The sequence below is a fragment of the Pollachius pollachius genome, assembly GCF_949987615.1.
Source record: "Pollachius pollachius genome assembly, chromosome: 5".
NCBI lineage: Eukaryota > Metazoa > Chordata > Actinopteri > Gadiformes > Gadidae > Pollachius > Pollachius pollachius.
In genome coordinates, this window is record NC_136938.1 from 8,852,234 (window position 1) to 8,877,873 (window position 25,640).

The following is a 25,640-nucleotide window of genomic DNA, read 5'->3' on the forward strand; positions in this document are numbered from 1 at the left end:
TCGACTCGGGGTCCTAGATGCGCAATAATGACGCACTTCCTGTAAACGCTGTCTTTAAATGCGCATGCGCGTTTCATTCATTCCCATGTTATTCCCAAGTATTAACAATCTCCTTTTGTTTTCTAATCTATGAATAATAATCTAATTACAAAGATTGATCAGATAATATTTGTGGCTTTAGATTGATGGCTAACGTGAGCTAATAAACGTTATAGGGGCGGGGGGCTTTCATCAATATAGGATTAGTTTTGTAGGTGATAATTACTTTAACATATGTGAAAACAAAAAGATATGTGTAACCGAGCGTTTTATTGTTGCCTATACTTGGGTAATATATGAAAGAAGAATCGTTAACTCCATTCACTGAACGGGGCGATCCACTTTGTTTCCAGCGCTCCCGACACAGAGTCAAAACAGCGACCCACACGCAGACACTTCCGTTCTCCTCCTTCGGAATAAGAGTCCCTAACAGGAACTGCATATGCATTCATCAGTGCTTTAGACGTGTTTCCAATGGCTTTGTTTTTGCGAAAGAACGGGCTTGAGCCTTCTTTTTATGTCCATGATTGAGCCCCGTTTATAAACAACCCTTCCGGGTTTTGTCTGTTGGCTTGTGTCGATACGTCAAGTGTCGATACGTCATCTGTAAGTGCAGGACCTCGAGTTGATCTGGCAGCCGAGTCAATCTGGTACCCACACCGGCTTTGTTTTCAGTTGGCCTCATTGATTTAGCTGGAGCATGAGGACGTTCAGGCAGTGTTGCCAGATTGGGCTGTTTTTCCCGCTACTTTTAATCACACGCTGGCTCGCTATTCTCACAAGGACACACACACACACACACACACACACACACACACACACACACACACACACACACACACACACACACACAGACCAGCAGTGCAGGTGTGTTTTTTTTTCATTCAGCTGTCAGTTTATTTGTTTCAAACCATTTACTTTTTCGTAAAGGGTGTACATGTTTACATTGTTTACTCCATTTAGACTTTTGAACTTTTGTTCAAATCCCTTCACTTGATTTAAGCCATTTAACGTTTCTTTATGTCTTAATCTATGTGGCTTTATTAAAACATATTTTCAACCTCACTTTGTACTACAGCACTCACTGCATTTTCTGCAGTAAATGCATTTTCTAGTTTTTGTATGAGCTGCCAGCCTGGCTTGGACAATGAATGAGGTATTAATACCAATACTCTATGGCTCGGAAGCAATGATGAGGCATCAGACACTCAAGTCATTTTAGCCTGAATACATAGGTAAAAAGCACCAGAGCAGGTTGCTAGTACCATGGACAGTATCAGCGATAACCTGTTGAACTAAATGGATGTGTAGGCTACACCACGGTATGCATCTCCAGACCACTGCCACATAAATAAAGGTAAGACATGATATTTATTGCTTAAGATTTGCTGGTACTGTGGCGAGGTCTTTTGTGTTTTCTGCACTCAAATGGTCGGCTGTTTTAACTCTTGCAATTCATGTTAGCCATAGACACCAAGTTGCCGAACTTATCCACGGTTTGCGTTCGCCCAGTGTTGGGTATAGTGGAAATGACAAGAATGGAGTCGGTGGAGTCAGTCTCTTGTTGAGTAAATGTGGTGGGTGAGTATTGCATGAGTATTAGTCAGAATGCCTGATGTACATTGGATGGAATGCGTGTTGTGAATTGAGAACAGCCAGCTCATGTGATACTGTTTAATTACAATTGGGTATATGGGATATGCTTTTGAGATTACTAGTTGAAAACACAAATCAGGATGACCAGAAAGGTTCCAGTCTTCAAATTAAATTCATGGTGAGTAAAATACCTGTTATGAATGAATTGATACATAGTGTCTCAGAAAATAAAGCTGTATCAGTGCGCCACTTTAACCAACAGATTGGTTGGTTAACTTCCAAGGCTTTCTGAATCCTTCAAAGCTAGCTGACAGCTTTTGCACTTGAACTTACAGCCCTTATAGCCCATTTGAACATAATTACTACCTGGACGAATATGGATTTTCACTAGAGTTGGTCTAAGCACTACTTAAGCATACTTTTTTCAGTTCCATTCAACTTTTGTTGTGCAAAAAATATTTTTTGCTTTTTCAATCTTGACAACTTTTGTAGTGCTGTGTGTAGCCACACGTTTGCCCCTTCTGGACTTAAACACGTAGTGCATTTCCTTTCCTAGCTCCTCTTCCTCTCATTATGTTGGTAGCTTCATGTCATGTCACGTTGTCAACATTGGGTACATGGAGCAGAACATAGTGTCATATGTCCCATGCTTTTTGGAAACGCTTTCTTCGTAAAATGTGCAAGAGAGTTTTTTGTTTACATTTTATACATTAGTAATTAGCTACATGGCCATCTTTTAGAACCTTTCATTACCTGCACTAAAGAGAAAAAAAAGTGCATCCTCATTTTACCCAGCACATGCACTTCCGAATGCGTCTCTGTCCCCAGCACATTTCAAACCAAACTGACAACCATGGCCTTTTCAACGTCAATATTTAACCTAGAAGCACAAAGTCAAGCTTAAATGGTTTTGTTATTTCTTGTTACACTGGCGCTAAAAAATATTAATTGATTGGAAATATGATTATTATATATCAGGCTTTTGTCTGTGGGGACCCCCGTTTATATTGCTAGAGGCTAGGTGCTTGAAACATATTCCAACCCAGTCTCACGGAAATACGTGACACTGTCACGTCACATCATTTAATCTATTCATTTGTGATCTGGGACACGTAATTTAAATTTTTTCGTGCCAAAAGCACAGATTTCAAACTCAGTCTGCCAACAGAGCAGCGCACCTGTATGAACTATATCCGTGAATTGTCACAATTTCTCAGAATCAAAGGTGAAAGTAGAAACGGGTGGCCTAAAGCTGTCATATTGTTAGAAATTTGTGCTTTTGGCGCGAAAAAATTGAAATTACGTGTCCCAGATCTAAAAATACTAAATGCAACCAGACCAACAATTTGGTTTGGCGTGTCTTGCTGGCCAACTGGTGTAGCAGACACTTCTGGTGTTTGGTTCTGGTTCAAGTCATAAATAGGTCTGTTACTTTGCTGTTTCATAGTCATTGCACATACTACCATACTACAAGCCATACTACTACTCCAACATGTAACTAGTAACTGCAAAAAGGTATATGGTAATCTTTGCATCTATAAAATTTGCCACACTGCATTGTTGGATTGTTAGCAGCAAGTAATGCAGATATCATGTACACTAGTTTTTTGTTACATTGTTGTAACTTGTCTCATTAAGGTCTCATTAAGGGCTTGCATACCCCACCCTCTAACCCTTAAAGTACTGTTCTGGACTTTAGGTTAAGGTCTCAGTCTTGGGGATAGAACCACACACACACGCACACGCACACGCACACGCACACACACACACACACACACACCTGGATGAATGTTCTGGAATAGCATTTTATTGCAGGACATTATGAAGTTAAAATGAAAACTGCATTTACAGAATGAAAACTGCATTTATAGAAAGGGCAAGGCATGGAGCTACAGGCTAGCATACGGCACATTACAGTACGCCTCTGTAGTAAAGTATAGCTTTCTTAACACCTTAATGAGACTCCTTTTTAGGCTAATGTTTATTATACAAGTGCATTTCAGTTCACGTATCTCAGCAAATAATTGCAACACAAGCTCTGTAGAAAGGCTTCTTTAAACTACATCAAATAAACCATCAATCCTCAGTTAAGGAAAGCTTGATCTCATCAACCCACTCCTTTGAAAAAAAATAAAGCAAGCTTTTAGTACACAACGCGTATCCTGCACAATAGCACCGGCAAGAACACACAACAAAACAAACAAACAAACAAACAAAAACAACAACAACACAGGATCAGATTGTCATTCACAAATGTGTTCAACTACACGTCCACCATCAGGACGGAGTTATATGTTATACACACACCAGTGCTGACGCTAACTTACTCTCGCTGGTTCCTTTCAAGACAACCCAGTCTACAGTACATCACGGGACAACATGTTCAATACCATAATTGCTTTGAATTCTTTGCAGTCTTGAAGCACAGACCTGCAAAACCTTGCTACATGTCAGTGACATTGTACTTTGCTTAGCACAGTAGGACCACAGGGAACCCACTACAAGAAAGACCCACCCCTCTGAGGGACTTTAAAATTATCTCTAGTTATAATATACATTTAGAATTAGGTTGAGGATTCTCTCACATAGTAGGGTGTTTCATAAGAAAATAAACAGTAGCTATGTCTATCCATTTCTAGTGGGTTGGCAAACAAAAAAAATACACATTTCCCAGAAGCAAATTCAAAATAAATATAAATTTTTCTCAACAATTTCCCTAATAATTATTTATATATTTAGATATAAACGTCTTTATATATTTTTATATGTATTATATTCTAGATGAGGCATAAGGACTTTGGCAGTTATGGAGAGGAGAACCGAGGAGAGGAGACGTGTGGGAGGGCAGACTCCTCCCAGCCTCGCTCTGGCAATCATGGAGGTTACACGCCTGGAGACAATCTGGGGAACAATAATCTGGGATCCAGCCATGCTACTCGGTTATAGTAGCAGAATGTCTGGGGGGAGGGGGACACCGAGCCTGGGCCGGAAACCAGGCCTGCTGGGGCCTAGTTTCCAGTTTAGTTACGGAGATAATCTACAGAAGAAAACTTGGATGAAGCTCTTAGAGGCTTCTTTAAAGGTTGACGTTTACAGTCTGCACAATGATGATTGTCTTTCTCTAAAAGAGGTGATGATGACTTTTAGACACTTTTTCAGCTCACTACTGCTGGCTGAGTTTGTGTTTGGGTGAATAGGCCTCTGAGCAATATGATTGGTCAAAACAAACATGAAGTGAAAGAAATGGAAAGGCCCCGTTATAAAGCCTGATTTGGGGGACTAGGGTGATTGTATGATGATGACTGTCTTTCTCTAAAAAAGATGATGATGACTTTTAGAGACACTTTTTCAGCTCACTACTGCTGGCCGAGTTTGTGTTTGAGTGAATAGGCCTCTGAGCAATATGATTGGTCAAAACAAACATAAAGTGAAAGAAATGGAAAGGCCCCGTTATAAAGCCTGATTTGGGGGACTAGGGTTATTAAGCCAGGAGGCTTATATGCCCTCACAGAGCACACAGCCGGTACAATGAAGGTGATTGCAAGGCTGGCAAACCGAATCTCCAAGGGTAAGTTAAACACAGTAAGTAGAGAAGAAGCAATTGGGAGGGAGGGAAACAAGCAGACTAAAAATACAATTGTCATTTGGATGTTAATATTCGGATCACCCTCAAGCAACCAGACACGACGACGACGGACTGTAACTGTGAAAGAATTGGCGGTCTTACGGTCGGATACCCCCTGCCCCAGACCTACTGTGTCTCACTCCCTCGCCTCGTCCATGGATCAAGAACCCTCTTGAACACATTCCTTCCCCACACTCCCTTCCCCTAATAAAAATATAACTATGTCGGCTTTTGCATCGTTACCCAGCCTCGTTACTCATCCCAGGGCTGGTTGCCAAACAGTAAGCAGTGCACATATGACAGACCTGGGACCCGGATCAACGCTAGCATTACAAGGCGGTACGAGAGCCAAGACGGCAGTCAGAAACAAATACATTTTTTAAAATCACATAACACACCACACCCAATGTATACAGACAACATGTGACGGCACGTGGACACGGCAGAGACAATGTATGCTGGCGTTTGCTTGTGAACACAGGAACACAAACACCGGGGCCACAGCTGTAGAACCTAGCTTGCTTTATGCTCCTTTAACTTTGTAACCGCATCCTTCCATGTGGTGGTGGCATCTGCGTGAATAATCAGGCCCCTGCACAACAGGAACCACCAGAGGACGTTCCTTCACCTAGTCAGGGGTTGTGGAACGTTTCCTGATAACCCCCTAGTGACACCCAGTCTGTGAACACATGGTACAGGACCTTCTACACTTGGACCCACGTAGAGTCCGGGGCGGGGTCAAGTCAAACATGAAACATTAAAGCTGAACTTCCGGGGCTCGTATGGCCACTGAGGCCGGGGATCACCGGTATGCATCTTTCAACAATCGGTGGTCTCTTTGTTGGATGCCCCCTACGCCCAGTGGCATGTTGTGAATCGCCCAAATTTACATGGACAAGGTGGACAACAAGTGTTCTGCTACAGTGACTTCAAAAACAAACGAGAGGATCCACGACATCACTACGCACACCCCGAGAGTTAAATATTAAGATAATTTGATTCAAAACACTTTTGTGACAGACCCCCAGGGACATCAGGGGGAGCTTAGGGACCGTCAAGATCCATGTCGTCGATGTCATCAATGACCCTCAGATGTCCTCCCTCAAGGCTCGGCCATGTGGGGGGCTCTCACCTCCACCGGTGTCCCAGAGTTGGAGAGGCCGCCGAGGCCGTCCCTCCAGTCCTCCACAGACTCCTGTGTGTCGAAGAACTCCTCGGAGGGCACCTCCGGGGACTGGGGCGTCTGAGTGCTGGAGCCTGCCTCGCTGCCGCTCTCTCTGAGCTCCGGCAGCGCCGGCAGAGACCCCGGCAGGCAGCAGTAGCTCTCCAGGGGGGCCAGAGTGAGCTCAGCCAGGGGGGAACGAGGGAGGGTCCGACCCAGACCGGGTTCGGCGGCGCTTTCGCAGCTGGGAGTCTCCGGCGCGTCGGGGCCTTCCTCTGGCTCCTCTTCGTGCCCGTGTTCGGGTTGTTCTTCCAGCGCTGGGAGAGCCAGGACCGAGTGACCCAGGACCGAGAGACCCAGGACCGAGAGACCCAGGGCTGGGGGACCCGGGGCTGCAGTCTCCGGGGCCGGGTACTCTGGTGGCGAGAGGTTCCCGATGGTCCCCTGGTCTTCAGGAGGACAGAGGCCGGGGGCGGTCAGGTCCGGAGGCCGCAGGGCGGCGACCGTTGGCAGGCAGGAGCCGTGGTGACAGGAGTGGGCCTCCTCGCTGCTCTGGGGGCTGAGGGCCACCTTGTCGCTGAAGCTGAAGCGCGGGGAGGTGTCAGCCGTGGTGGGGGACGAGGGTCCGGCGCTGGACACAGTGCTGGAAGGACCGCTGCTGTCTGCAGGGAAGAGTGGTGGTAGTAAGGACAGAGTAGGGTGTGGTTGGTGTATGGTGAGGGGGTGGAGGAGGTATACTGATCCCTTAGGGCAGGGGAGTGCTCGACTGGTGGGTCGCGACCCCGACAGCAATTTGACCTCTTTAGAGCCATCTTAAGAATGAAGCCCGGGCTTGAATGTTATTCCATGGCATGTATCGAAGGCTTACTATTTAATTTAGCCCCAATTGTTAGCCTACCAATTGTTAGGCTAGAACACCTTTTTTGCTGTAAAATGTAAAATTGATTACTGTAAAATTTGGAAATAATTAAGAGTAAACCAGTTGAGAACCACTGCGATTTCCATTATACTCTCTGTACTACCTCAACTACCTCAGTGGTTGAGGTAGTACAGAGAGTATAATGGAAATAAAATATCCCCTTCAGGAACTAAAGTATGTCAGAAGGTGGTTCTATTTGCATTCCTCTACATACAGAACTACTAATAAGAAAATAATTGGAATAGCCATTGCACAAAAATCTAAAATAGCCTTTTCTGCATAAGTATATGCTTATGCTTTTTAATAGTGCACCCAGTACTTAATGAAACATGTTGAAATTAGGTTGGTCAAAAGTTTGTTGTATGTTTTGAATTCATAAAATGAAATGCTTTTTGTTTGCTTGAATTTAGGTAGCAACCCAATTATTATACCCAAGTGTACCAATTTTACCCATTGATGTGTTTTGAAAGAACAAAATTAGAAACAAAAGCCCTTCTTCGTGAACCACTGCATTGCTGAGAATCAATACTCGACACAGTATCAAGAGATAAGGACACCAATTTGACAAGGAAACTGTCTGGCAGCCACTGCGAATCGTGCATCCCATAAATAGATAACCAACAGACACCTTAAGTGCTAGAAATAGAAACACCAAGGGAGATAGTGTGGCAAAACATCTGAATAAAAAGGCCCCGGTGGTGGAGGAGTGGTGGTACTCACACCAAGCCGGCCTGTCAGACCGGGTCTTGAAGGAGGAGGAGGACAGCACTCTCTGGGGGAGGTACGAGTCCACGTTGGGCTGGTTCTGCGTGTCAAACATGGCCGACAGAGCTACAAGGGCAAAGAGCAGCCGAGAGATCCGACATGTTATAGGGACAGGCGTGATCTTTCCCAGGTGGCCGAATTCAAGTCCCTGGCTCGTTTCTCCTTACCCTGGGTGGACCTGGCCTGTGAATCTCTGGCGTTCTCGCAGACGGCGGTGAGGAACTCGTTGACCTGTTTGAGCGAGAGCGAGTTGTGCAGCGTCTCCAGGGGGTAGATGGACGGCACCATGGAGCAGCCCTCGAAGCCTGCAGCAGAAGGAGGATGCGGAAGAGAGAGTTGGGGCCAAACGTGGGAACCCGTCCGGTCACGGTTAGAACTGGGCTAGCGGCCACTTCGAGCTCAGCTAATCATCCATAGTTAGTCACCCCATTCAGCCTAACCCTGCTCTCCTGGCAGCCTCCTGGCGTGCTGGGTGGATTGGAGAAAGCATGCCGTAGGCTGGATAAATGTCTCAAAGCTGCCCTGGGTGCTACAAGCTCCTGCAAAGTCCTGGAGCTTCTACTTCAAATCAGGCTGGTAAGTCATACAAAATGTCCGGCAGACCCCGTAGAGGAGGCTACTTTAGCTGTATAGGATGGATGTCTTCATTGTGTTTCAAAGGTGACATATTATACCACCAGGTGTGAGTGTGATTAGCCATTACAAGCCGTTTTAGAAATCTGCCTCTTCTCACATCACAAGTGGGCGTGTCCACCTAGATGTATGCTTGATAGATCAGTCTACCAGCCTACGCAGTGGACTATAGCAAACGTTGTTCATCCATCTGTCATACATCTAGGTGGACACGCCCCCTTGTGATCAGAAGAGGCTGTTTCAAAACAGCTTGTAACGGCTTATCACACTCACACCTGGTGGTATAATATGTCACCTTTAAACATGGGGCGCACCTTAAAAGAACAAATACCATTTTCTTTTTTTTGCCAGGCTCCCCTTCTCCTAGTCAGTCCAAACAGCGGCATACACAGCACCACACAGCAGAAGTAACAGCACCACCACACAGGAGTCAAAGCTGTTCATCCACACGACGACAGAGGGCACATCACATAACTCAGAGAGAAATCAGCCACTGTTAGTTTACACCAAACGTGAAAATCAAAACCACTCGCAAATACAACTTTTTCAGAACCGCAAGAACTCAAAGAAGACGCCTTGCCTATTTTCACTTGAAAGCACATTCATTAACACATCCAGAAACAGAAATCCACATGCGTTTTTCCTATCCGAACCAGTGGAGGTGTGCCTTCAAACAATGCAACGTTAGGTGTTTGTACTCTGGAGGAAGACACATGATGCATAATAACAATGTATTTATGTATGAACCAAAGTGAATAAAGTGGACTAAATAAAAGGTGCTTATAGCCTTATGTGTCCATGGGTATTCAGCGAAGAAACGGACGTGTTTTGTTAGGGAGACTGAACTTCAATCATGCCAGTTAAAACACAAAACACATCCAAAGACAGAGGGAAGTGAGGCTACTTCGAGCTGTGCAATGGCGGGCTCACCAACGGCCTCTCGCAGTTCGCCAAAGTTCCCGGGGTTAGTATTCAAGTACAAGCCCGCATACAGCAGAACCGGGTGAAAGGATTGTCCGGCAAACGTGGAGCTCTGCTCATAGAGCCTGGCTACGCTACGCAGGCTCTTCGTTCAACCTTCCGGAGGGCGTACAGAATGAGTCAAGCATGCAGCAGCAACATCAGGCCAAGCCAGCGGCACAAGGCGGCAGCTGCGCTCACAACAAGCCCACACCAGTCAGCAAGCAGAGGCTCCTTGATGGCCCGGAGCGGAGGAGGGAAAGAGGGAGAGAGAGGGAGGGATTGGCCAGGGGGGAGGGCTGACCGTAGATATACTCTAGGGGATCCTGGCCGGAGACGAGCCAGTTGCGGAACAGGCGCAGGTGGTAGGAGCACTGGTGAAGGTGGTGGGCTAGAGCCCCGTCCAGGCACAGGTGCCCCCCACGGCTAAGGTCAATGGAGAAGCGGTTCAACAACTGGGCCACATGGTGGTCCTCCAGGGGCTCTGAGGAAGAGGAGGGACAGGGAGGAAGGACAGAACAGTGGAGGAGGATGAGGAGGGAGAAGAGTGCAAGAAGGGGCATGAAATGGCCGAATGTGAGCTTGGGGGGAAAGGGGGGCTGGGAGAAGGCCGTGTGTGGGAGGGAAGACAAGCAGAGCATTGGGAAGGAGGATGGGAGAACTCAACGCAGGGTGGAGTCAATGGTGAGAGACAGGACCGAGGAGAGAGTGGGTGGAGTGACCAGGACGGTCTGCGGGCTTGGCAGAACGACTGGCAGGTGTGTGTCTGTGTGTGTGTGTGATGACAACCAATGGCTTCTCTGCTGCAGATCACACTGAAAGCCATTGTCTCTTGACACAAATGTCCCCTATCTCCACTCAAATATGGTATTTCAAAAGCCCTACAGAAGTCATTAACTGAACCACTCAACAGGGTTGATTCTATTCATACTAGCACCATGTTCATGAGTGTTTCAAATTGTATGTCTATCTACCACCAAATTCGGATTCAAAGTAAATCCCACCACTAGAAAGCCTATGTAGCCTTTTGGGACAAGAGTCAATGTACCCTGGGAAATGTTGTCTCTGAAATTACGATTTTAATTATCGACATTTCACTCAGTCACCGCTTGAATTGGTGGCCTGCATGGCAGCTAATAATAATGTGATAATGCAGGCAATACACATCATTAATATAATTACTCTTACTTAAAGGGGCTGGAAACTGTCACCAATCTGGCAACACTGCACACTTAGTAGTAGAAGTAATAGCGTAGAAGTATTAGTGTGGCTAATTCATTGAAGCATCCGATTCTAGCTAGCGCGATGTGCCCGGACAAAAGATGGACCGATTTCTGATCAAATAAATGTGCAAAGTCGTGTGAAAGACCAAAGTCGTGTGAAAGAATTTGGGAAATGGAGACTCGGAGCATGCAGCAATCGAGAATCAGACAACAGGTGTTTCGAAGGTACGAGCCATACAAGATGAGCATAGGAAATTTCAAGAAAAATAGATAGACAACTTTTTATATGTCCTCCATGGATCAATCCCTTTGTGTTTATTTTGCAAACAAGCCTGTTCCAGTTTCAAGCAAAGTAACTTCAGCCAACTCCTACTGAGTGGGAGGAATGACGGATATGTGTTTGAGCCAGAATACACTGACCAGAAAATCTTACAGCGTAGACCGCAGCAGGCAAATGTGCAATGGTACGTACCGACTTTTATAAATGCAGTATTACTAAACAAGTCGCGTTTGAAGTTTACTCTGAGACGTTTATGCTGGTTTTACTTCCAAAGCTTCGGACACTGATCTTGGTGTTAGGTAGAAATGTCCCTTCAAACCATAATCTGCACATATTTTTCCTATCTTCATCATCGCGCTTCAATATCCTCCTGTTCTGTAATGTAAGCATATGCTGTGGATAGCTCAGCAGGCAACACACATAAACACTGCTTTATTGGAAGCAACTAGACTCTTAAGTTTAGCCTCAGGTGTTATATTGACTTTAAATAACTGTTTTGGGTCAGACTTTAAAAAATGGATCCATATTATACGATCATCCAAAAGTGGTGACTCTTTTATATACAACCAGGACACTCATCATAAGCAACACCTTCCAACAACACTTGAGATCCTTACTAAGAATGATAACACTGCTAATTGCAAACCAAAAGGTAGAAACGGAAGGAGTGGGAAGGCTTTCGCCAGAGTTAGGGTTAGTTTATCCCAAACCTTGAAACCACGCAGTCACAACATGAGCATGAAACAATGTCTTGAAAGTGCAATCTCGTGGTTAGGTGAGAGCCGCCTTTGTTCTCAATATGGACGAGTAAGCAATCTCGTTGAACTGTCACTTACATACTCCTCCAAGAAAGTAAACAAGTTGAGATCCCCAAGGTCGAATCCTACAGCCGAGAAGGCAACCATGATCACCTCTCTGGATATAAAATAAGAAATATACATCACAACCTGTCTGGTATTATCTCTCGCCAGCCACATCCAGGAAAACCAATCTAGACATGCTAAAAAATAAAATAAAAACTATTCAGTGGCAATTCTGATTTTCTTTTTAAAGAAAAGTGAAAACAAAATCCCAGATAGCTAACATGATTTAAACATCCTTCCCATCGTTTCGTATCTTGTAATTTCAACATGTATGCATATATATTTGTGCCGAAAAGGTTCACTGACTCTTCACGAAGTTTAAAACACACAACAAAAAAACCAAGGAACCAAATGCCATTCAAGACAGACACTGATTTAAAGGGACAAACGATGCTTTAACCCTTTCTCTGTCAGCAAAGATTGAGCCAACGTTTCCCTGTTTAACACTTATTTCGCTTTCAAATCTCGTTTTGATATGCATTGTTGATGCATCTCAAAACAGGCCGCAGTATAACTGGAGACTGGAGACCTAACGTAAACAGGGGAAGGGTTAAACATTTCGCCATTGGTGATGTTCTTGACAAATGGACTCCATTCCATCATCACCCAAGACGACTATCACATGGACTTTGTACATCTTTTGATGCTGTTTACATGTGTGTATATTTGTATATACAAACATGCACTCACTGAGAGATTTCAATCGTTGGGGGTGATGGTGACAGATTTACAACAGCCCTGATGAAGGATGTGAAACAGGGTTCCCACCTGGAGATCCCTACGCTCTGACCTACTGTGGCAATGCTGTCCTGAGATCAGGGGGAAGCTCATTGAGGTCATACATATGTTTTGATTACATTAGTTTGGAGATCGTTTGACCCAAAAATCTAAATCACGATTAAAATGGGGTTAATTGCATAGCCCTAGTAAGGTGTGCCATCTTGGGGAGGTCAGGTCATCCAGACCGTAAGAATATAGATCCGATCAACTCTCGAGCATGCTGTTTTAAAGAACCCAGTGCTGACCTTTTTAGTGAGAGTTTCTGATTTGCTTGTAGTCTTGATAATCAACAGGGTGTAAGTAAGGGTTATTTAGTTTAAAGGTCCCATATTATACCACCAGGCGTGAGTGTGATTAGCCATTATACAGTAAGACGTTTTAGAAATCTGCCTCTTCTGACATCACAAGTGGGTGTGTCCACCTAGATGTGTGCTGGATAGATCAGTCTATCAGCCTACACAGTGGACTGTAGCAAACGTTGCTCATCTATCCGTCATACATCTAGGTGGACACGCCCACTTTTGATGTAAGACGAGGCAGATTTTAACGGCTAATCACACTCATACCTGGTGGTATGATACGTCACCTTTAATAGAATATTGCTATCGGAGATTAGATCAAATAATAGAATAGCTGTTAAACGCATGCAGAGAAAACGTACTGAGCCCTATCCTGGTGTGGAAAAGCCTCCGGAGAAGCATCAGTCTGCGTCGATACGCTCCAGAGCTGAGTGGGAACCCCGGGTACAAATGGGAATGTGAGGCGGTGCTAAAGGAGGGAGGTCCAAACGAATGGGCAGGCTACATTTCTTTTTTGCAATATTTTTGAAATCTAAAAATAATGAATTAAATATAAATGGAAACTGGAAACTATTGAAAGGTGTTGGGCCATGATGGAAACCGTGAGAAGCAAAATGTAAACGCTTTGCAAAAGAAAAACTAATGTATTTGAGTCATGCAAGACACAGGGGAGGTGAGGAAGTGGAAATATACTTGAAAAAAAGGGCAGACATACCATTAGTCGGATACTGTGCAAACGACACAGAAAATCGTTTTACTGCCGGCATAGACAACAACTCTGAGGAAATAAAAAACGCTAATGTTACCGTAAAACCTGAGTTACTGGTAAAAAAAAATATCCCAATCAAAAAGTATTTCCTCTCATATGTGGAACATGGGTTCAACTAAAATAAGCCTTTAGAAAAATGAAAAAATAAGCAAAAAAACGTGGATTGCTGGATTTGAGTGCTATAGGATCCATGGTGATGTGTGTCATTAGTTAGTAGGCCCTGACTCGCGCTGCATTCTCAGGACTGGACTTCGATTGAATATCTTTCAAGACAGGAAGGGATGAAATGATTTCAAGAAGGGAGATGAAGAACGACGAATGAGGAAAAAGTGAGCAAACACAACCAGGGTTTGAAGACAAGCCTCCGCGTCCCCCCCCTGCCTCCCTTTCGCCCCCCTGCTTGAGTTCAAACCATGGAGAGCTGTGATGGGAGTGATGGGAGCTATGGACCCAGCTAATGGGTAAAGGACATTAAGGCTCTTTTGCCATGGACTGTTAAAGACAAGACAACGATGGATACAATGTCACCCAGAAGATGATTCCCAGTTTAGGCTGGAACATCTCCGAGTGTTTAGGTTCCACCAACGCATACAAAGAAAAGGGGAGAACAAATCAAATAAAAACAAGAACAACCAAACAATTCATGTACAGACCAGCCAATAACGAGGCCACTTATATTTGCCCATTTTGACAGGTCAATATTCATATAAATTACGATAACAGCAAGGTGGCTAAGGAGCTCCACCTACGATTAGTCTTAAACCTCTTGATTCCATCAAATTAGAAACAAGATGGAGGATGAAATAACAACAACAAAATGAGAGATGACACTCTGAGTAAGAACATGGTGGCTGGGAGAAGACAAACACTACAGTGACACCCAGTGGATGGTGGCTGGGAGAAGACAAACACTACAGTGACACCCAGTGGATGGTGGCTGAGGGGACAAACATTACAGTGACACCCACTGGATGGTGGCTGTCAGGGGACAAACATTACAGTGACACCCAGTGGATGGTACTGAGGGGACAAACATTACAGTGACACCCAGTGGATGGTGGCTGGGAGAAGACAAACACTACAGTGACACCCAGTGGATGGTGCTGAGGGGACAAACATTACAGTGACACCCAGTGGATGGTGGCTGGGAGAAGACAAACACTACAGTGACACCCAGTGGATGGTGCTGAGGGGACAAACATTACAGTGACACCCAGTGGATGGTGGCTGTCAGGGGACAAACATTACAGTGACACCCAGTGGATGGTGGCTGTCAGGGGACAAACATTACAGTGACACCCAGTGGATGGTGGCTGTCAGGGGACAAACACTACAGTGACACCCAGTGGATGGTGGCTGTCAGGGGACAAACATTACAGTGACACCCAGTGGATGGTGGCTGTCAGGGGACAAACATTACAGTGACACCCAGTGGATGGTGGCTGTCAGGGGACAAACACTACAGTGATATCTATTGGACAATGACAGACACCACGGAAGAACTGCACATAGAGTTTTCGGCACTACTGGCACTTCATTTTGAGTTGTTATAGATGTACAACGATATCAATGAATGTAAAAAAAAAAGTGTACGACTTGTGTGAACAATCCACGATTGTGTTATTTTAGCAAACTGGGTGCACTGTTGATATTGTAGTGCGTACTAGTTCCGTACTGACATTGTTCTTTGGCACACCGGAACATTTTACTTATACTGATAAAAATGTAAAATATTATATATTATTTAAGGATTTTAATTAAAAGTTTAATAAAAAAAATTGAAATAATGCTCTAAAAAGGATGATAGAATGTGATAAAAAACACTAATTTTGGAACCAAAAAATGTAAAACATTACATTTTCTGGACAAAAACATTGAAAATAGGGGATGCAAAATGATCATATATAACGACTAAACAAGAAAAAAAAAAACACATACCATCTTTGTAGGACTGACTGCCGGAGGAGTATTTTTTGCGGTTTGTGCGTGCGTAGTCCTGCAGGTTGGGGGCGCTAGAGGAACCCCCTAGGACAGTGGTGCTGAAGAGCCCGGCACACTGAGATCCTGCCAGGGTTTTAGGAGGAAGGCCAGGGGAGGGGGCTGGTTAGTCACTACTGCTCAACATGCAGTTATTCATCACCAGTGACTCACTGCAGCTAACCCCCCCAGAGAGAGAGAGAGAGAGAGAGAGAGAGAGAGAGAGAAAAAAAAAAATACAGAGACAGAAATAAAGAAGTAAATGTATAAAGAAAAAAGAGAGAAAAAAGGAAACAAATAAAGGAAAAAAGCAAAACAAAGAATGAACCAACAAAATAAAAAGAAACCTACAAACAAACCAACAAAATAAGAACGGAAAGATCAAAGACAAACAGACAAATAAAAAAAGAAGGATACTAATAAAGAACAAGAGAGAACTTTTTTAATAAAAGGAATGAAGGAACCAAAAAAGAAACAACAAAAAGAAAATAAGAAACTCCACAAACAACCAAAGAAACCCAGGGCAGGGAGAGAGGGAGAGCCAGGCCTGGTGACTCCTACCCTCCTACCCTCTGGGAGGCTGTCTGCAGGTGTTCAGAGACCTACAGGCTGCTCCCCACGCACCGGCCCAGCCAGCAGGATGAGGAGGCCGCTGCCGCCGAGCCAGGAGCTCGTGTAAACCCAAGCAGCCTGGAATGTGTAGGGGACCGGGGGGCACTGGGACAGCGATCCCACGGCTACCCACGGCACTCAACATCCAGCTTTAAACTGGTTTGGAGGCAATTTGAGGGGGACTTTGTTTAAATGTGGATTCCCGATTTAGGTAAAGTAGATGCAGTGTGATATATGTATATTGTTTAACATATATTGAATTGGTCATTATAAAATCCCGAAAAGGGCATTCAACCCTTATGAACCAAGACTTGGCCAAAATAAATTAATAAATAGCAACCAATACAAAAATGTGTTATGTGTGCTGACTATATTTATAAATTCAGTGTTTAAATGACATTTCAGGTCCTGGTGGTCTCGGCACCAAATGAATAAGATAAGATAGTCCTTTATGAGCTGCACAGCTTCTTTTGTATATCAATACAAATGAAAGGCTGTATGACACGGATGCACGCATACACCAGTTGCCATGGCAACACAGCCTCGGGAACACACAGACACCTACCTAGTCCGCTCTGCTTCATCTCAGGTGACTGACGAGTCCAGGTGGGGAAGAGACGATAGCTGCCCGCTTTAGACGACGAGATCTCAGACAGCACCTGGACACACACACACGCACACACACACACACACACACGCACACACAAAAATTCCTTAACCCACTGAAAATGAATAAGCATATGTGAATAATGCAAATAACATGAGTATAGAATCGACCAGAGATGCTCTCATGCTCAGAGTCTCACGAGAGACTCAGAGACAATGCATAAAAAGAAAGCCCTGTAGAAAAGGCCCCATGTTTGAAATGCATAAACCACGGCATGACGGCGAGTCAACGCGCCGGACGACAAGCGGAGGCTAGTCCCAGGGTGCCATATGATTGACCCCCGTCCGTTCAGGCTCCCTGATTGGCCGGGAGCCCTCTTGGTGTGCGCCTCACCTCCATGGAGCCCGTCTTGCGGTTGCGTACCAGCGGGGACTTCCTCTGCATGCTGATGGGCTCCGACAGCACGGCGGCCCCCTCCATCTCGTCCCGGGTCAGGTCCTCCAGGCTGCCCGGGTCCGTCTGCTTCTGCCCGTTCTGGGGAGCACAGCCCGTCACCAAGGAATACATACACACATGCATCCCCCCCAACGCAGCAGCAGCATTGGGGACAGAGAGGTCAAACGGCAGCGCTTTCCATCTCGCAAAGTGCTTTGTCGGCGTTCATCGCTATCAGTGAGGGCCCCGTTTGACCTGTCAAGATGACAGGATCAAACCCTCACCCTAACCCTCTAACCCTAACCCTAATCCCTAACCCTCTAACCCTTACCCTACAGAAAGGGCAAATGGCTGCGCTTTCCATCTTGCAGAGCGCTTTTTCAGCATTAATTGCTTTCAATGAGGACATGGTTTGACCTGTCAAGATACAATTTAATCTGAAGTGGCTGGAAGGGGAACACGTGGCAAGCTGATTCACTCTGTCACACAAGCACTGTTATAAAATAACCCCCACACCCCATTCCGGAGGGAGGGAGGTAGGGAGGTAGGGAGGTAGGTAGGTAGGTAGGTAGGTAGGTAGGTAGGTAGGTAGGTAGGTAGGTAGGTAGATAGGAAGGAACTTTATTAATCCCTCGGGAAGGTTCCCTCAGGAAATTGCACTTCCAGTAGCAGCAAACTACTGCCATGTTACAAATAGAATAGAGTAAAAAACAAGTATAAATTAGAAAAAGTACAAAATGCAAAAAATATATATATGCAGGGACACAATATATGAGAAGAATACTATACAAGCCAATATTTACATGAGGAAGTGCTTCAACAGTGCATAAAAACAGTGCGAGAAAATAGTGTACCAAAGAGCCAACTGGTGTTTGACCAGTTTGGGTTATGTTGTGCAGTAGGTGGTGGGTGCCACTACCTCTGAGGAGGCGGGCCTGAAGCCGAAGCCGGTGGGGGCGTTCTCCTCCTCACCGACCCCTTTGACCCCCGGGCTGAAGTGGAGCTCCACGTGGAAGCGCTCCTCCGACGAGATGTCCTGCGGAGAGAAGGGCCAGCCGACACGCCGCATTGGAGAGCTCACACTAGGGCTGTGCAATTCATCTGATTTGGATCGCGATTTTTGGGTCAAACGATCTCCAAACTAAAACAGTCGAGTAGAAACTTTTTATTTTATTTACATTTTTTAATTATTAGCCTTACCCTAACCCTAGAAAAGCTGGATACATTTTTTTACTTTATATTGAATATTTTCTATTTTGATATTTGGCGTATTTTTTCCATAAGTTCTGTTACAAAGTGTTTCATGGAGAGAAATGCTGAATAAATGTATCGTGTTTTCAAACTCAAAAATAATTGTTTGAATAATCGTGATTTCAATATTGACAGACATTTTTTCCTTAATCAAGCAGCCCTAGCTCATACTCCACGTTGCGTCGACCGGAGGGCAATTTCCATGGCGCTGTTATTCGATAAATGACGCAACGAATAAATGAATATACATAAATTCTGCAACAGAATAGCCTCCTGGGAACTGCTGTCCCCAATGTAGTCATTCCCAACGGGGTAGACCCTAATTTGATCATTCGCCATTCTGCTCAGTGCCGAATTTTGTTCATGATATTATCCATGGTCAATTTCACGTTGAAATATCAAATACGGGCAAAATATAGGTGCATACAGTTTCATAGATACTTTGTTAAAGCATTTGAGGAAAATTTTAAAGGTCCCATGGCATGCTACATTATGGATGCTTAACTATAGATATTAGTGGGCCCCTAACACAGTATTTGAATACAATCCCGAAATTCAGCCATGGTGCAGAATTACAGCCACTACGAGACGGTCGCACATTGAGAATTCCCCAAACGTGCCGTTTCGGTGTCTGTAGCTTTAATGCAAATGAGGAGGAGAGAGGCGGGTCAAGGAGGATGGTGGGGGTGTGGCCCTGAGCAGCTTGCGGCCACGGTACCATGCGCTATTTACAGTGGACGTTTGGCAATGGCGAGGCGCACACAGCCTTTAGCCGTGTTCTGTAAATATTCGGGAGTCCTGGAGCTCTATATCTAAATAATATCATATTATACATAGATATCTATATCATATCATATATATTATCAAGACCAAAAGCTGTGTGCGCCTCTAGAAGATATTATGGAACGACTGCGTCGGGTTCTCCGACGTCTCTGGTTCTTCCACGTCCACATCAATCTGAAGTAGACTGAACCACGACATGGAGGAGAAAGGGATTGTTGCCCGCGATTATTGACCCCGATTTTCTCCCGCCGCCAAGGCAGCGGGCAGCGCTTAGGCACCACCGCCTCCTTGCAGCGGGCAGCGGGCAACGCCGAGGCGGTGGTCCCTCGGCAGCGGGCAGCGGGAAGTGGGGCTCAAGCGGGAGACAATCTCGGGCAACAATCCCTTTCCCCTCGATGTTTTGGTTCATGTACTTCAGGGAGTCAAAGCCAAAGTTCTTTCCCCCAATACCTTCTCAACCATGGCTGAGATAACCCCCACTACGAGTCTCGTTGTGGAAATACCAGAGACGAGAGTCCGACGTGTTATGTGCCATAACACCAACAGCATAACGGTTATCCCAATAAAGAAGTGTAGGGCTACAACACTTGCGTTACAGTCCTGGAGCTCTATATCTAAATAATATCCTATAGCCTAATAGGCCTACATATCATACAATACATTTTATCACGGCCAAAAGCTGTGTGCGCCTCCAGACTATATTATGGATCACAAACGACTGTGTTGGGTTCTCCGACGTCTCTGGTTCTTCCACTTCCACATCAATCTGAAGTAGACTGAACCGCCCACTGCCCGCTGCCGGGCGGTGGTGCCTCGCAGCGGCGGGCAGCGGGGCTCAACGGTTATCCAAATAACAAAGAAGTGTACAACACTTGCGTTACAGTGTGTGTAATCACACACACACACACACATGTGGTGCTCGCAAGGTCTTAGCTTATTGTCTCATTGGCGGGCCAAATTCTCTGGGCGGGCAAGGCAGAGAAAGAGGAGGTAGCTTGGCTCCCCTTATGACGACATATGGGCCACATTCCAAATCAGCGCGCCTGAGCTTCCATTTTTTCAAAGGCGAGCAGGAAACCTGGTGCTTGTTTTACACGGAACGCAAGTTTTAGCCACTGGGGGACCATAGGCAGGCTAGGGGAACTCAAAAATAATGTTAGAAAACCTCATAAAGGGAGATTTTCACGCCATGGGACCTTTAAGGGAAGTAGAACCCAACAGCAAATACCTTTTTGTTGTCCTCGTAGAGCATTATGACGATCTGGGTCATGTAGTTGAGTTCAGAGATGGCACTGAGGTAGTCCATCGCACGCTTCCACTGCTGGTCCTTCTCTTCCTAAGAGAGACATACAGGCACACACACACAAACCAACACTTCAGTCCAACTTTCATCAAACAATCCACTTCTGGTCCCTATTTGTAAAGGTGCATGTCTGAGTGGGTGAGTTTTTTTGGAGAGTCTGTGCAGGTGGGTTGTGTTTGGGTGAGGGTAAGGATCCGGTGTGTGGCCGAGGGTTAGTGTGAGGTGTGTGGGTAAGGCGTAAGGGTGAGGCCTGTGGGTGAGGGTAAGGTGTGTGGCATGTCTATGGGATGGGGGTGTGCGGGTGAGGGTGAGTCGAGGTGCGTGGGTGGGGGTTAGTGTGAGGTGTTTGAGTGAGGCTCAGGGTGAGGTGCATTGCAGGGGCTCACATCCAGCAGGCCCCCGTAGCGAAAGACGCTCAGCAGCGAGTGCACGTGGCTCTCGCTCGTGAAGTAGAGGCGGGTTCGGACGTGGCGTCCGGGGGACATCACGCCACGAGAGTACCTGAAAAAAAACAAAAAAACACATTTAAACCGTTAAACAGACATCTCTGTAGTCCGTTGACTAGGGCTGAACGATTAATTGAATTCAAACCGACATCGTGATGTAGTATAACAGCAGTGTCGAAATAATCGCAATTTGATTATTTCCCCAAATCGTTCAGCCCTACTGATGACCAGCAAGGATTTTGTTCGAGGGAAAACATGAAACCAATAAATTGGCACATATTGCCAGCTGTCCAGTTGGCCCAGGTAATGAAAATATAACAATGCGAACGGTTCATCTCAAACTTCAAACATGTCAACCAGCCAAGCACTCCTTATTACAGAGGAAATTTTCCCAAACAATCCTATTTCGATTTAGGTGGTGAATGAGGCCTTGCAAATATATTGAATACAACAATAATGGACTGCATCTAAATTCCGCTTTACAACATTGCCTGGCATTCACCCATTTATGCACAGATTCACAGTGGAGTCAACCATGCAAGGCGACAGCCACCTCATCAGGGGTTGCTAAGGTACACCTCGACACGCGGGGGTTCGAACTACCAACCTTGCGGTTACCGGCCAACCCGCTCTACCTCGTGAGCTACTGACACCCCTAATGTTTTTCCTATCCAACACTGCTGCTTCACGGGTGTTTTCCCCTGACAGAACAGACCGTCCTCGGCCCCGGGCCGCCCCTGGAGACTCACAGGGGGTGCAGCTTGTTCACCGACTCGTCCTCGTGAGTCCTCTGGAGGTCCACCTGGATCTTGCGCATCAGCGGCAGGCAGAAGGCATGGGCAATGTCCAGCTTCTCCGCCTTGTTGATGCCGTATTCCTGACGATCACACAATCACACCACACATTGGGGCTGCTTGATTATGGAAAAAATCATTGGCGCGTTTATTTTGGTCAATATTAAATTCAAGATCATTCTTAACGATTATTTTTTGAGTTTGAAAACACTCACAAAATACACAAAATGTTCAAATAGAAAATAATATACAAACATGTATCCAGCTGTTCTGCAATTTATATTAAACAATTAATGAATAAAATAAAAATACCTTAAAAAAAACGGAATAGTTTCAACTCGATTTTATTAGTTTGGAGATCGTTTGATCATCAAGATCAAATTAGCTTAATCGCACAGCCCTACCACACATCACTGGGTTTGTGTTTGTCGTCGGTCTCGTCTGTGTGTACCATTGAGAAGGTTCTCAGGGCTGAGTAAATCTTGTAGCTGAGATTTGGAATGCTGCGGCGATGTCTAAGGTTTTGAAGACATAATAAAATGATAGCTTGACATGCAAAAGCAACTACAAACTGCTATTGTTTGTAGCTAGCTATTGCATGTTAAGCTGTCATATTTATGTAACGCGCTACAAGAATATATAATCATGCGATGAGGGCATTATCCTTATCAATGGGCTTCTTTGATCGGGATTTACCCATAGGAAGGGTAACTGAGCATCAAATACGTGTTCACAGGAGCACTCTTCTATGCACCCCAACACAAGGCCCTACCACACATGTTTGGAGGGAAGGGAAAAGCAGTAAACATGCAGGGGGATCAGGCAGGAAGCACTAACACACCCCGGGTTCACACAGATAAGATACCATGCAAATGGAAGGGTTGTGACTGACTTCATTGTTGTTTGCTGCAACAGCCCCACACAACATTGAAATCTTTTATCCAAAGCAACTAGCATTGAATCAGTTTGATGTTGTTGTTGGCGTTTAAGATACATTTAATGGGCAAGGTCATGGCATCTTACTCCAGGACACCTACAGGCAGGCTGTGGACATCATGGGGGCTCGATACTGGCTCCTTTTTCCGGAGAAAGTCAGACAAAACTAAAACACTGCGCTGCAGCCATAGACCCTGTCCTGCGTCTCTTAGAAACAATCACGTTATCCAACACACAGGCCTTGCTTGTCCTCCTCCCTAGACTAGGTACCCCCAGCGAATTCCCCAAACGTCCCCCCAGCAAATTCAAATCGCCCAGCGGTTTGAATTTGCCCTGCAACAGGGGCTGGAGATGAGCAATACTTTACTTCCTGTTTCCGTTCCGCTTTTACTGGAGCCAATCACCAAGCTGGCTTTTCCCCCTGGCGCGTTATTGGCTGGTTTAACATTGGCGAGGCTTGCAATTGGCAAGGAGCCAATTGCGAACAGAGTCGTTTGAACTACGCCTGTTGATCACACCTCTTGTGCTGGAGAAAATGACAGCAGCCTCCCCAGACCAACGTGCAATCTACGATTGAGCTTGGTCTGGCCATAGCCAGGCTACCTCCTCCTCCCCTCACCTGGGGGATGACGATGTCGGCCAGGGCACGCGAGAGGCGGAACAGCTCCAGCGTGTCCTCCAGGCCCAGCGAGCCGTTGTGGATCACGTCGTACTTCACACAGTCGTAGATGTCGGGGATCTTGCTGATGTCGTAGCGGCCGCTCTTCATGCGGAAGTCCCGCTCCAGCTTGGACCAGCGCTGCAGCATCAGCTCCAGGGACTCACTGTGGTACAGCTGGAGGTCTGGGCCCAGGGAGAGAGAGACAGAGAGAGAGCGAGAGAGAGAGAGAGAGACAGAGACAGAGACAGAGACAGAGAGAGAGAGCGGGGTAGAGAGAGAGAAAGACAACGTTGGGGAGAAGAGACAGAGGGGGAGTGACAGAGAGAGAGACACACAGAGACACAGAGACAAAATAAAATAAAATGGGAGATGGAGAGAGAGATGGGAGACAATCAGATGGAGGCCAGGTGAGGAGAGGGGAAGTTGGGAAAAAGCAGTGTAAATACACAATTATTTATAACATTTCTAAAAATATATTAAAAAGTTATCACATATATTCTTCACAATAACGATAACATTTCGACACTTGATGTCATTTACTGAGCAGCCCGGAGTTTATGAAGTAAATGGTAAACGGACTGCCTTTATATCACGCTTTTATCCAAAGCGCTTTACAATATTGCCTGACATTCACCCATTCATGAACACATTCACACACCGACGGTGGAGTCAACCATGCAAGGGGACAGATGCCTTATGGTTAGATGCCTTGCTCAGGGACACCTTGATACTCACCTAGAAGGAACCGGGGATTGAACTAGCAACCTTGGGGTTACCAGCCAACCCGATCTACCTCCTGAGCTACTGCCGCCAACAGTCAAATACCGAGGTGGAGGGTTGGCTTTTGGCAGCGGGGGATGTTGTTCCACCGCGGGTGTGGTTTCATCTGACCCGGTGCTTATTGATTATTCATCATACGCTACAGGGACGGCTGTTTTCCACTCACCCGCAGACGTGGGGTCCTCCATCCTCTTGCGGATCTGGGCCGTGAGACTCTGTATGAGCGTGTAGACCTGGTCACACACACCCACAGGATTCTCCACAATCTTCATTGAGTTCACCAGAGAGGCACTGGTGGTTGGCGCAAGCTGAGGAAATATGCAAAATGAATATGGCACGTTGATGAGACTGATTATCAATGGAAATGCAGTGACTAGTGTGGCCTTGGTTACAATTGTCATTGGAAGTTTGCCTGCATTAGGACATTGAACACGAACTCAGTTTGCCAAATTCGTGATCGGATCTTCAGGACCTGGTCAAACGGTGTTGATTCTTGAAAGGAGAAGCTTCTGCTTCCAAGTCTCAGAGTGCAAAGTGGATGTGACCGGGGGTAGAGTTAGCGATATTCAACATTACTTTACTTTTGTCAACAAGTGTTTCGTGTGTTAAACTAAACACAGATTGAACAGGAAAGTCCCTCTACTGTGTTTCAGAAAAACATCTCAATATCTACATTTACATTAAGGCCCATTTAGCAGACGCTTTTATCTAAAGCGACTTGCAATAAGTACATTTGTCATAAGAAAGTGAAACAATATATCGCTGCCGGTAAGGATGTTCATAGAACCAAGCGCAAAGCAATAATTATCGCTACGTTAACCCATTCCGTATACAACAAAGGTAGCCAGGATAATATGCTACATAACTAAGTACTATAACTAAAAAGATATTAAATCATGACATTGACAAGGGCCATTTCGGTTCAACGTCGGTTGGGTCCACAAGACTGTGACAACCGATTACAATGAGAGCCACAGACACGACTGTGAGGAGGGCAGGCATATTGGATCACAACAAAAGCTGGATCTGACCTGGGGTGTCCACACCTGTTAATGTGTGGGCTGAGATGGCAAAAGAGGTAATGGAACAGAGCCTTATTCCAAACCCACAATAACGCACACCAAACCACAGGGTAGGTACCA

At 45.5% G+C, this 25,640-nt stretch overlaps 1 protein-coding gene across 4 annotated transcripts in view; it reads right to left on the reverse strand.

Annotated features, from left to right (window-relative positions):
• Nucleotides 1-3,444: 3,444 nt before the first annotated feature.
• Nucleotides 3,445-25,640, reverse strand: part of LOC307076232 (inositol hexakisphosphate and diphosphoinositol-pentakisphosphate kinase 2-like) — a 35,834-nt gene continuing 13,638 nt past the window's right edge. For 2 of the 4 annotated variants that reach the window (XM_079737150.1, XM_079737151.1), the window contains exons 18-30: nt 24,665-24,806; nt 23,677-23,900; nt 22,077-22,204; nt 21,268-21,382; nt 20,807-20,914; nt 18,464-18,580; nt 17,503-17,643; nt 17,068-17,161; nt 15,852-15,977; nt 10,004-10,183; nt 8,274-8,411; nt 8,062-8,172; nt 3,445-7,084 (exon numbers count right to left, since the gene is read on the reverse strand). In XM_079737150.1, coding sequence (XP_079593276.1) covers nt 6,363-7,084; nt 8,062-8,172; nt 8,274-8,411; nt 10,004-10,183; nt 15,852-15,977; nt 17,068-17,161; nt 17,503-17,643; nt 18,464-18,580; nt 20,807-20,914; nt 21,268-21,382; nt 22,077-22,204; nt 23,677-23,900; nt 24,665-24,806 — 2,346 coding nt within the window. In that variant the 3' untranslated portion in view covers nt 3,445-6,362. The remainder of the gene's footprint in view (nt 7,085-8,061; nt 8,173-8,273; nt 8,412-10,003; nt 10,184-15,851; nt 15,978-17,067; nt 17,162-17,502; nt 17,644-18,463; nt 18,581-20,806; nt 20,915-21,267; nt 21,383-22,076; nt 22,205-23,676; nt 23,901-24,664; nt 24,807-25,640) is intronic. The other 2 variants (XM_079737153.1, XM_079737152.1) reach the window with 2 other exon arrangements.